We start from the raw sequence: 16,281 nt of genomic DNA, 5'->3' as shown, positions 1-16,281 counted from the left end.
CAAATTAAGCTTATTTTTCAATTTAAACGTGTTTTAACGAAGTTATAAGGGTTTTAAGTTTCTTCAAGGGTTTTGGTCAAAATATCGACTTTTGAAGGGGAATATGGGTGATCACAAATTAAGCTTATTTTTCAATTAAAACGTGTTTTAACGAATTTATAAGCGATTTTAGTTTCTTCATGGATTTTCGTCCAAAATATCAATTTTTGAAGGGGAATATGAGTGATCACAAAATAAGCTTATTTTTCAATTTAAACGTGTTTTAGCGAAGTGATCACAAAATAAGCTTATTTTTCAATTTAAACGTGTTTTAACGAAGTGATCACAAAATAAGCTTATTTTTCAATTTAAACGTGTTTTAACGAAGTTATAAGGGTTTTAAGTTTCTTCAAGGTTTTGGTCAAAATATCCATTTTTGAAGGAGAATATGAGTGATCACAAAATAAGCTTATTTTTCAATTTAAATGTGTTTTAACGATGTTATAGGAGGTGTTAGTTGCTTCAGGGTGTTCGACCAATTAAAACTCTGTTTCCTTTCGCTTTGTTAATAATATGTTACACTTTATTTAATGCCATTTACAATACAACGTTCGTATTATTATAATTTTTTTTTTTTTTTTTTTTTAATTTTATATATAAATTCTTTTAAAACGTTTACATTTAAATACAAAATACAAATAAAAAACTATTAATTAGCAATATATAAAAAATATGGACAAACACACAAAAATGGTTGTTGTTTTATTTAAAAAAAAATATTGATTTTTTAATGATTTGGTTTTTTTTGTATATTATTAAGTTTACAATAACAATTAATACAAGTATTACACTTAAAAAAAACGAGTAAATTTGTAAATATATGAAAAAAGTATTTAACTAAAAAACACAAAGATTTTTTTAAGAAAAATTGTAGCAAATTTATAATAAAAATATATTATATTATTTATTTTTAATTAAATAACAAACATATTAATTAAAAATATATTTAAAATTTTACAAAAATTGATGCAGTTTTTTTAATAATTTAAAATGAGTTTTTTTTTAAATATTTTGTAAATATTTATTTGATACTTGTTTTGTTGTTTTTGTTACGTTTGTGCATAATTTAATTTCGTGCAATACAAATTTTATTTTGAGGCACTTTTTTTTATGTTAATACAAATTTTGAGTTTTGTTTTAAATTTATTTTAAGTTTTTTCTTGTGTTTAATAAACACGAAAATTACAAAAAAGTTATTTGGCATTTTGTGATTTGTTACAAAAAAAGGAAAATTTTTTTAAAAGAGATTTTTTTTAAGAAGCTTTAAGTAAATTAATTAAAATAATATTTTGGCATTTAACTGCACATTTATTATACATTTATATAATAAGAAAAATATAAATAATTTAACTTTTGTAAATTGTAAAATTATGAAATTCTTTTAAAGTTAAAAGTTAATTCGTTATTTGTTTATTTTCAAAAATTGTTTAATTTATTTGTGGTTTTAACTTCATCATGCTTCAAAAGGTGGTAAAAGTTTAGTTTAGTTTTGTTTTATTTTTGTCCTAAAGTTGAGAATTTGTTGTTGTTTTTTTTATTAAATAGATTTTAGAATATCTTTGTAGTAGTTTTGTAATGTTGTTTTAAAAGAAACTGTTTAGAAAATTTATTAATTATTTAATAAATCTGGCAGCTGTTGTTTTAATTTATATATTATTTATATAATAATAATAATAATAATTTTGGTGTTTTGTGGTAGTAGGTTTATATAAATCTTTTGTAAAGATATGTTTTCTTAATTTCAGTTTCTTTTACTTTCACTTCCTTCAATTTACAAAACACAACATCTTCGTTTCTTTCTATCCTTATGACGTTCCTCAATCAATGGCCTTTCGGCTATTTGAAATTTTCTCACCAACCTTACTAGCTCATGAAATGCCTGATCAATATTTATTCTCAATTTAGCACTACACTCTATATAGGGTATCATCATTTGACGACTGGCATTTTGTGCCTCTTCCAATGACACTTGACGCTGTTGTTCTATATCACATTTGTTGCCCACCAATAGCATGGGAAACTCATCGCGATCCTTGACGCGTAAAATTTGTTTTTGAAATTTGGCAATTTCATCGAAACTGGAATGATCGTTTAATGAAAAGACTAGTAAGAAGCCTTCACCCGAACGCATATACTGTTCACGCATAGCGCTGAATTCTTCTTGGCCGGCTGTGTCAAGAACTATAGGGGAAGAGAGGAGGGGAAGAAGAGGTTAAAAATTGTGTTTTTTTAAGTTCTATAATAAACTTACTATCTAATTTGGCTGGCACATCATCAATGACACATTGTTTGGTATAGGAGTCTTCGATTGTGGGATCATAGTCCATAACAAAATAACTCTGAAAAAGAAGAAATTAAATTTTAAAATATCGTATAATTTTAATCTAAAAATAAAAGAAAACAATAAATAAAATTTGTTCCAATAGTCTATAGTCTGGACTTTAGTCTTGTCTTTAGTCTGGACTATAGTCTTGTCTATAGTCAGACTATAGCCTTGTCTATAGTCAGACTATAGCCTTGTCTATAGTCAGACTATAGTCTTGCCTATAGTCTGGACTTCTCTATAAAATAAAGTCTAGTACATAGTCTTGTCTATAGTCTGGACTATAGTCTTGCCTATAGCCTGAACTATAGTCATGTCTTTAGCCTGGACTATAGTCTTGTCTATAGTCTGGACTATAGTCTTGTCTATAGTCTGGACTATAGTCTTGTCTATAGTCTGGACTATAGTCTTGTCTATAGTCTGGACTATAGTCTTGTCTATAGTCGGGACTATAGTCTTGTCTATAGTCTGGACTATAGACTTGTCTATAGTCGGGTCTATAGTCTGGACTATAGTCTTGTCTATAGTCTGGACTATAGTCTTGTCTATAGTCTGGACTATAGTCTTGTCTATAGTCTGGACTATAGTCTTGTCTATAGTCTGGACTATAGTCTTGTCTATAGTCTAGACTATAGTCTTGCCTATAGTCTGGGCTATAGTCTTGTCCATAGTCTGGACTATAATCTTATCTATAGTCTGGACTATAGTCTGCACTATAGTCTGGACTGTAGTCTGCACTATAGTATGGACTATAGTATTGTTTATAGTCTTGTGTATATTCTGGTCTATAGTCTTGTATATAGTCTGGGCTGTAGTCTTGTCTATAGTCTAGACTATAGTTTTGTCTATAGTCTAGACTATAGTCTCGTCTATAGTCTAGACTATAGTCTTGTCTATAGTCTATACTATAGTCTTGTCTATAGTCTAGACTATAGTCTTGTCTATAGTCCTGACTATAGTCTTGACTATAGTGTGGACTATAGTCTTGTACATAGTCTGGACTATAGTCTTGTCTATAGTCTGGACTATAGTCTTGTCTATAGTCAGACTATAGTCTTATCTATAGTCTTATATATAGTCTGGACTTCTCTATAAAAGAAAGTCTAGTCCATAGTTTTGTCTCTAGTTTAGACTATAGTCTGGACTATTATAATCTTGCCTATAGCCTGAACTATAGTCTTGCCTATAGCCTGAACTATAGTCTTGTCTATAGTCTGGACTATAGTCTGCGCTATAGTCTGAACTGTAGTCTGCACTATAGTATGGACTATAGTATGGACTATAGTATGGACTATAGTATTGTCTATAGTCTTGTGCATATTCTAGACTATAGTCTTGTCTATAGTCTGGACTATAGTCTTGTCTATAATCTTATCTATAGTCTAGATTATAGTGTTTTCAATAGTCTTGAGTCTAAAGTGACTCCTTTAAGTAAAAGCTTTTATTCTTATGACTAAGCATTATTCAAGCCTCTAAGGTAAATTTGTTAACATAAACCCAACAAGAATTTGCACCTTTATTTTGCAACACCTAGAAGGGCGTTTCGTAAATTCTATTCCATGAAAAATAAATATATTTCATATTTTACCACATATTACACATAAAAATTTATAAAGATAAACGATGTTGTTAAAACTATAATGACAAAACTAATTGCAATAAAACTTTAACATTCTGAGGTTTTGTTTTGCTGCATAAAAACCAACCACTAGAATAGAGAATACATATTTAAAAAAAATCTAATTTTAAAATATGAAATGAAAGAAATGATATCATTGTAAAAAATTCTAAAGAATGAAGAAAAATAAAAAGTACGACTTATAAATAAGTGAACAAAAGTAAATGAGTAATATTACATTTTAAAAAATATGCAGGTCTTATCGTCTTAAAAACAAAATTATAAAGTTCTAAAGAATTTACAACAAATGAAGTTAATGATGAAGAAAATCGAAACAAAAAACTGCAGCCAATAAACAAAATGGATAAATAAACATAAACACAACATAAGTATGATAAACTGTTGTATATTGTTATTGTTGATATTTTTATGTTATTTTTTTAACAAAGATGACGTAAATAACTAAAAATAAATAGAGCACAACAATTTTGTTTTATTTTGTTTTTAACAGAGACATAGAGATAAATTATAGAGAGTGTTAAGACTGAGAATAATAACGTACAAAAAAATGAACATTATGATAATTATGATGATGCGGGTAAACATGATGATCATGTTGTTTTAGTATAAACATCAAGGAAAATTCAAAAAATGTTTTGCAATTCTCTATGGCAAAAAGAAAACAAAATTATACATATAGACTTATGACTGATGTCTAATGATGATCGTCATCGCTATGGATATACATTTTTAGAAATTATTTAAATTTAAATTTATAACATTGTACAAACGTACAAAATGATCTTGACCATTTTTTTTTGGAAAAGAAAAATAATATTTTGAAAATATAGAAAAAAGTAAATAATCATTTGTTATTTATTGGCAAATGTTTATACAGGAAAACTTGCTTTTAATTAAAAATTGATCAGATTATGGTCAAATCAATCTATAGTCTGGAATATAGTTTTAACATAGTTGGTCTAGTCTAGACTGGTCTATAATCAAGACTCTAGTGAGGTTTATAGTCAAGATTATAGTCTAGTCTATAGTGAAGACTATACTCTGGTTTATAGTCAATACAAGTCTATATTCTGCTCTATAGTCAAGACTATATTCAGGTCTATAGACAAGATTATAGTCTGGCCTATACACAAGATTATTTTCTGATCTATAATCCAAACTATATTCTGGTCAATAGTCAAGACAATAGACAGCTTAAGATTCTAGTCTGTTACATAGTCAAGACTATAGTCTAGTCTATCGTCAAGACTATAGTATGGTCTATTGTGTAGACTATAGTCTAATCAATACAATAAGTCTACTGTATGTACTACAGTCTGGCCTATAGTCTGGTCTATAGTCAAGAATATAGATTATAGTCAGCCCAACAGTCTGGTCAAATATGTTAACTATAGTATGATCTATAATCTATAGTAGTCTACACTCAAATTCATTCAATCCCCAAACTTTTACACAAATTTCTGATGATTTAATCGAATGTATAACAAAATAAACTTTCATTCATAAACGTAACTTCCGGTTTAAACTACCAGCAATCAAATTTAAACCGTAAGACAAAAACTACAAATTAAAAAAAAAACACAATTTTGCAATGAATATATTAAATGCCTATTAAATCAAGCTTAAAAAGGTAAATTAATAATATATACCAAAATTTACACTAAACAACCAAAAAGCCCTAAATATTTAAAAGACAAAAAAGGAAACAAAAATGTTAAAAAACTTTAAAGTCTCAATACAAACAACAAAAAAATATTTGCATTAAAATTAGAAAAAAACAAGAAAAAAACAACACAAATAACGTTAATAAACAAAGATGTAGGTGTGGTTGTTTAAAAAAAAAAATAATACAACAAAAGATGATTTCTTGTTCCAACTACTAATACTCTAACAAATATTCTACAAGTTTTTTTATAAAATTTAAAAAAAAATAATTAAATTAATAAAAAATTTAAATAAATTTTCTTATTATTTAATTTTTAATAAACAGCAAATGGAAATCTGTTGCTCATAAATGCGCAACAGATGACAAATTTCATTTTACACAAGCAGACACTACCGACCGACATTAACCTCGTCAAAATGCCAGACAGCCAAACAAATCTAGTCATAAATTTTAATAATAACTTTATTTGTAGACTTTTCAGGGCCATCATCTAAAATATATTTGTTCAACTCTTTTTTCCACAATTTACCTGTATGAATTGTATGGTGATCGCAGATTTTCCAACGCCACCGCCTCCCACTACAACCAATTTATAGGTTTGGATTTGTGACGAGCCTCCGGGGCCTTGACCATTATGTTTCGACATTTTTTTTAAATAATTTTTATATTACTTGTTAATTAATTTATAATTTTCTTTATTTTAAATACGTTTAAATTATTATTTGCTTATAATAATGCACACAAATATATTAAAAAAAAATTTACTTATACACCAGCTAATATTAACTAAATTTAGTTCTCGTCTAATAAGAAGCAGAGATCTGCGCCGAACAAAAATTAACGTCGTCGGTGACTGACATTAAAAATTTCGACGGCGGTTACAAATTTTATGAAAGCCGGCTAAGTTTTGAATGGTATTTAAAATGCTATGTTCACACGGCAAGTTTATTCACGTAATTCTCTATCGGAATAACTATTGTGAATTAATTGGAATACTGTATTGAATTTTGAAACAAATACTTTTAAAATATTTCTCTCTCTTATAACGACCTCGAATCTTTTAATAAAAAGAACTAATTTTTTAGTCCTTCAAATACATTTTCCTTTTCTATAACAAAGCTCCAAAATGCTATATTTGAACAACAAAATCAACGAAATATGAAATAAATTTATATATAATTCATATTCATTAAATTGCCCAAAATTCCACTTTATTTTTTTGAAATTTGACGGGTCTCATGAAATTTATTATATTGACTGTATTCAAGAAATAAATAAGTTTAAAAATGAATTAAATGTGGATGCCGTTAAAAACATAAAACAATATGTTGAAAACTTAGCAGGCTCACTTAAGGACAATTTGAAGCTATCGCCTTAATTGTAAGTGCATATCAGCAACCGCCGGCCTAGTTACGGCTGACAACGTAATCGTAATTTAGAGACCGACGACACTGATATTTTCTTACATACGTTGCCATACTGTTCTTTTTAATATTTATAGTTAGTTAGTTAGTTAGTTAGTTAGTTAGTTAGTTAGTTAGTTAGTTAGTTAGTTAGTTAGTTAGTTAGTTAGTTAGTTAGTTAGTTAGTTAGTTAGTTAGTTAGTTAGTTAGTTAGTTAGTTAGTTAGTTAGTTAGTTAGTTAGTTAGTTAGTTAGTTAGTTAGTTAGTTAGTTAGTTAGTTAGTTAGTTAGTTAGTTAGTTAGTTAGTTAGTTAGTTAGTTAGTTAGTTAGTTAGTTAGTTAGTTAGTTAGTTAGTTAGTTAGTTAGTTAGTTAGTTAGTTAGTTAGTTAGTAGTTAGTTAGTTAGTTAGTTAGTTAGTTAGTTAGTTAGTTAGTTAGTTAGTTAGTAGTTAGTTAGTTAGTTAGTTAGTTAGTTAGTAGTTAGTTAGTTAGTTAGTTAGTTAGTTAGTTAGTTAGTTAGTTAGTTAGTTAGTTAGTTAGTTAGTTAGTTAGTTAGTTAGTTAGTTAGTTAGTTAGTTAGTTAGTTAGTTAGTTAGTTAGTTAGTAGTTAGTTAGTTAGTTAGTTAGTTAGTTAGTTAGTAGTTAGTTAGTTAGTTAGTTAGTTAGTTAGTTAGTTAGTTAGTTAGTTAGTTAGTTAGTTAGTAGTTAGTTAGTTAGTTAGTTAGTTAGTTAGTTAGTTAGTTAGTTAGTTAGTTAGTTAGTTAGTTAGTTAGTTAGTTAGTTAGTTAGTTAGTTAGTTAGTTAGTTAGTTAGTTAGTTAGTTAGTTAGTTAGTTAGTTAGTTAGTTAGTTAGTTAGTTAGTTAGTTAGTTAGTTAGTTAGTAGTTAGTTAGTTAGTTAGTTAGTTAGTTAGTTAGTTAGTTAGTTAGTTAGTTAGTTAGTTAGTTAGTTAGTTAGTTAGTTAGTTAGTTAGTTAGTTAGTTAGTTAGTTAGTTAGTTAGTTAGTTACTTAGTTAGTTAGTTAGTAAAAAACTTATGAGACTAATTAAACAACATTTTCATATTTTTGGAACCAGCATATTTTTCCATATTTTTGGATCTAGGATACCTTATTTTTTACTGCATCTGGCCACATTTTATTCTAAGTTGATTTTAACCTTTGACCATTTTAATAAGTGCAGCTAAAAAATCTCATGAGAGACTTATAACTATATATTAAGTTAATAGAAAACGGACAATTTTGTAATAATTAATAATAATTTTTTACACTTAATTATTAACAGAAGTGCATTTCTAATAAAACTGCACCTACTTTCAAAAAATTACTCAACTGTCAAAGTAAAATTCCTAGCAATCTGGTAACCTATAACTCCATCACTACCAATTTTAGCAACTACTTGATTATTTTCATTTTAGTACTAATATTGCAGCTTGCCATCTCCCTCACACTCACATATTACAGCACCCTGATGTGTTAACGGCAATTGGCGAAACGAAAAAAAAGAAAACAGTAAAAAAGTACCAACTACACAAGGCGACGACGACGATTACTCGTTATTTACAACACTAACTTTTTGTACGTCTTTTTGTCTTCGTCATTTTAGTTCTAAAAAAATTGTGAAAGAAAAATTTCAAGTGAATATTTTTCACGTTGAAATAAAAAAAATTATTACATATAGTGGATAAATATGGCGAGTCTTGGGGGCGAACAACAAATTTCAACAAATAATTCAGCAGGTAGGTGAAAATCAAGAAATAAAATCAATAAATCTAATAGGAATTAATGAAAATGATTCGAAAGAAATTTGTATGCGGTGATTAATCTAGCAGCGAAAAAAAAAAATATATGAAAAAAGAAAAAAAACTTGACAATGTATAGTGAAGAAAAGATGAAAAAAACTTGTGTGTGTCGGAAAAACAAATCGATTGAAAATCAGCCTTGACTAAAACGAACTAAATAAAAAAAAAACTAAAATAATAAAATAAAAACGCTATTAGCTTTGTGTGTGCAGTAGCGCTTCTCTGGAGCAGCAGCTGTTTCTTTACAATAAAAAAGTGTTGGTTAAACAAAAAATATAAAATTAAAAAAAAAAATAATAATTGTGTGGTACCAACATGTTACATTATTAGCAAAAAATTAAGAAAAAATGTATAACCAAGGCAAGTGTAATAAAGAAATTATAAGAAAAAGTTTAAAAATCCATGGAAAATTTGTTGTAAAGTAATGGAATAACAAAAGTTTAAAGTGTACATTTTTTTAAAGTTATTTTTTACAATTAGATCATTACGTTGCTGGTGATAATGATGATGTTGATGATTTATGTATTTCCTACATGTTTTTCTAATGTTATTTCAACTTTTAATTCGTATTCTCCATTAGCTTCGGGTTTGTGCTGTTTTTTTCATTTTTTAATTTGTGTTTTTTCTGTTTTTTTTCCTCTTAAGAAAACGCGAGACAATAATAATTTGGGAGTAACCTCGACGGAGTAAAAAAGTTAAAAATAATTCAAAGTAAATTCCAGAAAGCTAAAAGAAATGTAGAGTGCCAATGAAAAAAAGAAGAAATTTTATTTAGTGCGTTGCATTTTCAGTATATTGCACGGAAAGCGTAAAGAAAGAAAAACAGACGAAACACAGCCACAGCTGCCGCTTTTCTTGTGAGGATCGTAACATAAAAAAAAACTTGGTCTTGTTTTTTATTTTCTTTCATTTTTCTGCATTTTTATTACAATAATATGTCTGTTTCTTTTCTTTTTTGTTAATTTTCTCTTTATTCATTTCTAATTTTATACTTTCTATTTTAAATAATGTCTAACTTTTTTCTATGCAGATAAAAAAAAAAACTAAAGTTTTTAAAAAGGTCATTTCAATTTAATTATTTTTACGCCTTTTTTCTCCAGTGTGTTACAGTTTGCGATTTTTTACTCTCTTAATTCCTATTGGTATTTCTCTTTTGTTTGTAGTGTTTTTTTTTTTTTGCTTAATTTTCTTATAAGTGATTTTATTGTTGTAATCTTATAAGGTTTTTATAAGGATTTTCTTTATTACATATTCCTCTTTGTTTGACATTTTTAATGTGTTTTTTTGTCTTTTTATTTATGTGTGTGTTTGCTTTTATTGATTTCCTTTTCTTTTTCGTCAATTATTGCACTTGCTATCTGTCTGTCCGTCCGTCTGTCGGTCTCTGCCGCAGCCACCTTTTACATTTAACCCCTGCTGTGACGTGCGTGTGTGTGTTTGATTATTTGAGTGTCATTTTTAAGGTGAATAACCAATCAAATGCATTGTGTATGTGGTGTTTGTGTGTTTAGTTTTTCTTTTTATTTTAAGAAGTTTGTTAAAAAGAGGGGAGACATTGTTAGGAGGGTAGTTGAAAAAGTTTATTGAATGTAAAAGAAGATAAAATTGTAAATATATTTTAAAGGAGAACCTTTTTTTAGAATAATATCAAAATATTTTTTATAAAATTTCTTTAAAAAACATTTCTTAGAATAGTTCTACGACAGTTTTCTTTGGAACAAGAGTTTTCTTTAGAAAAACTTTTCGTTGAGAAGTTTTCCTTTCAAAACTTCTCGAACAACAGGTTTCTTTAGGAAACTTTTTGGACAACAGTTTCGAGAAACAGCTTTCTCTAAAAAACTTTTCGAGGAACAGTTTCCTCTTGATTACTCTTCGAGGAACAGTTATCTTTAGAAACATTTTCGCAGAACAGTTTTCTTTAGAGAACTTTTCGTAGAACAGTTTTCTTTAGAGAACATTTCGTAGATTAGTTTGCTTTAGAGAACTTTTCGTAGAATAGCTTTCTTTAGAAAACTTTTCGTAGAAGAGCTTTCTTTAGAAAACTTTTCGTAAACAGTTTTCTTTAGTGTACTTTTCGTAAAACAGTTTTTTTAGAAAACTTTTCGTAGAAGAGCTTTCTTTAGAAAACTTTTCGTAAAACAGTTTTCTTTAGCGTTCTTTTCGTAAAACAGTTTTCTTTAGAGAACTTTTCATAGAACGGTTTTCTTTAGAGAACTTCTAGTACAACACTTTTCTTTGAGGATTTTTCGTATATTAGTTTTCTTTGAAGAGAACTTCTTGAACAACAGTTTTATTTAGAGTACATTTCATAAAACACTTTTCTTTGGAGAACTTTTTATAGAACACTTTTCGTAGTGATTTCTTTAGAGAACTTTTTGTAGATCAATTTTCTTAAGAGAACTTCTTAAACAATAGTTTTCTTAAGAGAACTTATAAAGGTTAATTGTCCTAAGAAAACTTTTCGAACAACAGTATTCTATAGAAAACTTTTTGTTAAATAGGTTTTTGGGGAGTTAATCCTAGAACAAGAAACTGTTAGAACATAGAACACTTTTCTTTGGAGAACTTTTCATAGAACACTTTTCGTAAAGTTTTCTTTAGAGAACTTTTTGTAGATCAATTTTCTTAAGAGAACTTCTTAAACAATAGTTTTCTTAATAGAACTTTTAAAGATCAGTTGTCCTAAGAAAACTTTTCGAACAACAGTATTCTATAGAAAGCTTTTTGTAAAATAGGTTTTTGGGGAGTTTATCCTAGAACAAGAAACTGTTAGAGAACTTTTAAAAGGATAGGTTTCTTTAGAGAATATTTCAAATATTAGTTTTGTTCAGAAAACTTTTTGAAAATCAGTTTCCTTTAGAACTTTTCTAAACTGATCGTTTTCTTTAGAAAATCTTTCGAATAATAGATTTCTTTAGAGAACTTTTCAAAGCTCAGTTTCCTTTAGAAATCTTTTTGTAGATCAGTTTTCTTTAGAGACCTTTTTTTTTTGTTTTGTTAAGAAAAATATTTTGTCAAAAAATCTATGCTTTTCTATTTTTATAAGCATTAAATTTGTAAACAACATTGACAGATAACATATTAAATTTGACAATTTGTTGTCTTTTCCCACAACAATTATATTGACATTTGGCCAATGAATGTCATTATCATTATCATTTCAAAGACAGCTGTATACTACAAATGTTTTCACTCCAACAAAGAACTTTTCCCTTCCACTCACCCTCTTACAAGCAATAAAATTTCTTCATTAAAAAACTACTTGGCGCCTTCTCTAAATGACTTTTTAGTATCAACTCGTATATACATGTAAAATAAAATGTTATTCAATATGAATTTGTATGGCCTTACAAAATTATAAATACTTCACTTGCTTTTTACATTCAATTAACTCTCCCTGTCTGTTTATGTTCTTAGCTTTTTTTTTCGTATCTCTAATTTATCTACATGCAATATACTTTCTGAGTGTTTTCTTTCTTAATTGAATTCTAAAAAAGAATATCAAGTGAAATAATGCATATGTAGGAGTTTATGTTCCTTTTTTTTGATTTTTCAAGTATTGTAGACTACTTCAAATTTAGCCAGATTTTATCTATTAAAACTTCAATTGACATGTGGTTTTCTTTTGGGAAGTTTTAAATAAACAGGAAAACTAAATAGAAATTAAAAGATTTTAATGAAAAAATTAACTTTTTATTACTTATTTATACTATTTAACACTTTCAAAGAAGCCTTTTTATAGAAAAAACCATGATATAAGGAAATTTAATACGTTCTGAAGTTTCATTGTTGTATTTTTTCAAAAAGACGGTTGCAGAGATATTACAACTAAATTGTTAAAAGTTAAACGCAATCGTTTAATATATTGAATTCTAATCATATAAACGAAGTCATATAAAAATTGTTGATTAATTTTTTCTTATTTTCTCTATTTACAGCTGAAACAACTAATAGGGCAGAAAGCCGGGAAGGCAGCGTAGAAAGAAAAGGTAATTTCATATAAATAACAATAATATTTACACAATTCTAAATGAGATAAAACATTTTGAAACAAAAGTATATATAAAAGAAAAGCACAAACAAATTGTATGCAGTAATTATAAAATGGTGTAAATTTTGGAGGTGTTAATTAAAGCTGACTTTAAAACAATAGTAAAAGCAAATAAATTTGCAAATAAATTTGCAACTATTAACATAAATGTACTGAAAAATAATAACTTAACCTACGCTGATTATTCTATGGCATTCTTTTATTTTTTTGCATACTTCTCTTGTGTGTTCTTTACTTTTTCTAAACTATGATTAATTCTACACTGTTTTTGTCTGCTTAGTTTAAATAGATTTTTTTTCTATAGAACCACATACACAAATATCAGTTTAACATGTAAATTTTATCATTAACTAGTACCTACTTTATGTAGGTTTTTTTTTAATCTATATACGATATAAATATTTATAGTACTTCTTCTTCGTCGTCGTTGTCTACTCCTCTGAATATGTCAATATAAAATGATTCAGAGTAAGAGTAAAGAAGAGCACGAATGAGAAACAATGACAGTAGAAAATATGTATAAAATACAATATTGAAATAAAAAATAAAAAGAAAACATCAACCACCACACACACCCACACTTGAATGTTGGTTGCTGTTGTAAAAGTCGAATCTTAATTAAGAATCTGCTATATATGTTATAAAAGGAAATATTTATATGTATTTTTGTTGGCATATTCGAACAGTGAACCAACATTTTTGATCAAACCAATATAGACTCTTGATAATGATTGATCTGTAAAGTGCTATTAAAGAACTTTTTGAGCAACAGTTTTCTTTAGAAAACTTTTTGATCAAGGTTTTTTTTAGAAAACTTTACGAACAAGAGTTTTTTTTAGTGTTCGTAGAACAGTTTTCTTTAGAAAGCTTATCAAAGATCTGTTTTGATTAAAAAACGCATCGAAGATAAGTTTCTAAAGAAAATTGAAAACTGATTTTCCAAAGAAAACTGATGTTCGACAGGTTTCCTAAAGAAAACCGATCTTTGGTAAGTTTTCTAAAGAAACCTAAAGAAACAGAAGTTTTCTAAAAAACTGATCTTCGATAAGTCTTCTAAAGAAAACTGGTTTTTGAAAAGCTTTCTAAGTAAAACTGATCTTCGAAAAGCTTTCTATTTCGTCATGAAATTCTAAAGAAAACTGATTTTCGGAAAGCTTTCTGAAGAAAACTGACCTTCGAAAGGTTTTCTAAAGAAAACTGATCTTCGGAAAGTTTTCTAAAGAAAAATGACATTCGAAAGGCTTCCTAAAGAAAATTGATCTTCGAATAGCTTTCTAGAAAAACCTGATCTTCGGAAAGCTTTCTAAAAAAACCTGATCTTCGGAAAGCTTTCTAAAAAAACCTGATCTTCGGAAAGCTTTCTAAAGAAAACTGAACTTCGAAAAGTTTTCTAAAGAAAACTGAACTTTGAAAAGTTTTTTAATGAAGACTGAGCTTCGAAAAGTTTTTTGAAGAAAACGGATCTTCGAAAAGTTTTGTAAAGAAAACTGATCTTCGAAAATTTTTTTAAAGAAAACTGATCTTCGAGAAATTGTTTAAAGGAAACTGATCTTCGAAAAACTTTCTGTTTGGTCATGAAAAACTGACTTCCGAAAGGCTTTCTAAAGAAAACTGACTTACGAAAGGCTTTCTAAAGAAAGCTGATTTTCGAAAAGCTTTTTAAAGAAAACTGGTCTTCCGAAAGCTTTCCAAAGAGCTTTCTAAATATAATTGATCCTCGAAAAGTTTTTTTTGAAGAAAACTAATCTCTGAAAAGTTTTCTTATGAAAACTGAGCTTCGAGAAGTTTTGAAAAGAAAATTGATCTTCGCAAAGTTTACTAAAGAAAACTGACCTTCGAAAAGTTTTCTAAAGAAAAGTGGTCTTCAAAAAGTTTTCTAAAAAAAATAATTTGGAAAGATCAGATGCTTCATTTCGTGTTTCTTTACATTAATTTTCGTAAACTTTCAGAAGATCTATTTACTTATTGAGTTTAGCTTTATTTATGCTCCTAACTTGTTATAATAAATACTCGTCACCCTGTATAAATTATAAACAAAATAAATAAATAATTGTTCATTTACATGCGAGTGTGCGAATTCACTTACCACTACACATCAAGACTATGTATAAAAGTTGAAAGTATTTGTAATAAATTTTACTTTAATGTATGACATACCGCAAGTCAAGAGATGTAACTAAATAAAAAACTATGTTTTTTTTTTCATATACAATTTTTTTTAATGTGGTTTCGCAATTCTAAATATAACTCTCTAGTGGCCTTTGGAAAAGGCAGAAAAGACAATCGCTGTTGTAGCTTAAATGATGACATTCATAATTGCAATATATCTATAAAAATAAACTTAATTGAATTTGTTTAAATTAATTGAGTGGAAGATGTTGTTATAGGAATTAATTTGAACTGGTAGGAAGTGAAGAGAAAGAGCAAAAGAGAATTTTACAGATATTTTTTATAAATTGGTTTAAATGTTACTTTTCTTTAGTAACAAAGTCTTTTTATATTTTAAAACTTTGTCCTTTGCCAAAAGGTCAAAAGTCACGTATAAGTTCTTTGACATACTTACCATTCCATTTATTATGCGTCCTACGTGTTCAAGAGTTATTACAGACTGTGAGCTTAACGTAAATAAAATTCGTGTAAAAACGCATTTGTTATTTTACCATCTTTTATAATCCAGTTTAAAACATTTAACATATTTTGGTTGTAACTTTAAATATTTTATAAAAAAAGTTAAACAATTTAAAAGTATAACTTATTTATACTTTGTCTATACATTTCTTTTTATAACAAAAAAATAAGTAAACGTGTTAGCAACAAGTAAAATCGATAAACTACACAAAAATTCACACAATTTTGTATCAAGTTTTTTTTAATTTTATTTTTTTGCTTTTTATAAATTCCATTATTATGATTGTTATTTGCAAAAAGTCATTACAAATTCAAATGTGTTTAAAATATTCTAGATTTTTTTTTTTGCAAATATGCAGATATTTTAAACATATGACAACCATATACAAATATATACAATCTTTTTCCTCAATGTTTTCATTACTAAATGGTAGAGTAACAGCAGTATGTAGTAGAGTGAGTGTGTGAAGAGTGTTGTATGGCTTAAAGATGGACAAATACTTTATAATTACTATTTGACCTAAATCAATTTAGTTGGCAAAAAAACAAAGCACAACAACTACAACAAAATGTTCAATAAAACAAAACGTCGTTGAGTAAAACTCATTCAAATACAATGTCTACTACTACATTGGCTGATGATGACGCAATCGTCTTAGAATAGTAAATGGGAATTGGAAAGAAAATGAAAAACTAGAAAAAATAATAACAAAATATTCCAGCAAATGTTATTA

General features: G+C 27.3%; 2 protein-coding genes across 22 annotated transcripts in view; one reads left to right on the top strand and one right to left on the bottom strand.

Moving 5' to 3' along the window:
- Positions 1-540: 540 nt before the first annotated feature.
- Positions 541-6,505, bottom strand: LOC119604640 (ras-like protein 2). Its single transcript, XM_037957400.1, has 3 exons — positions 6,197-6,505; positions 2,291-2,378; positions 541-2,220 (listed from the first exon to the last, which is right to left on the bottom strand). The coding sequence occupies exons 1-3, from the start codon at positions 6,311-6,313 to the stop codon at positions 1,811-1,813; spliced, it is 615 nt and encodes a 204-aa protein (XP_037813328.1). The 5' UTR covers positions 6,314-6,505; the 3' UTR covers positions 541-1,810.
- Positions 6,506-8,572: 2,067 nt separating this feature from the next.
- Positions 8,573-16,281, top strand: part of LOC119604630 (ensconsin) — a 42,543-nt gene continuing 34,834 nt past the window's right edge. For 3 of the 21 annotated variants that reach the window (XM_037957377.1, XM_037957375.1, XM_037957369.1), the window contains exons 1-2: positions 8,573-8,805; positions 12,807-12,857. In XM_037957377.1, the coding sequence (XP_037813305.1) occupies positions 8,757-8,805; positions 12,807-12,857 (100 nt within the window). In that variant the 5' untranslated portion in view covers positions 8,573-8,756. Of the gene's footprint in view, positions 8,806-8,946; positions 9,229-12,806; positions 12,858-16,281 lie in introns of those variants that run through there. The other 18 variants (XM_037957372.1, XM_037957374.1, XM_037957382.1 and 15 more) reach the window with 15 other exon arrangements.

This window comes from Lucilia sericata, unplaced genomic scaffold, assembly GCF_015586225.1.
Source record: "Lucilia sericata isolate MDLA Ls3-8-SP2 unplaced genomic scaffold, ASM1558622v1 Contig000412F_arrow, whole genome shotgun sequence".
Classification (NCBI taxonomy): Eukaryota; Metazoa; Arthropoda; class Insecta; order Diptera; family Calliphoridae; genus Lucilia; species Lucilia sericata.
The sequence above is the reverse complement of the archived record's forward strand: the minus strand, read 5'-3'. Positions and strand labels throughout refer to the sequence as shown.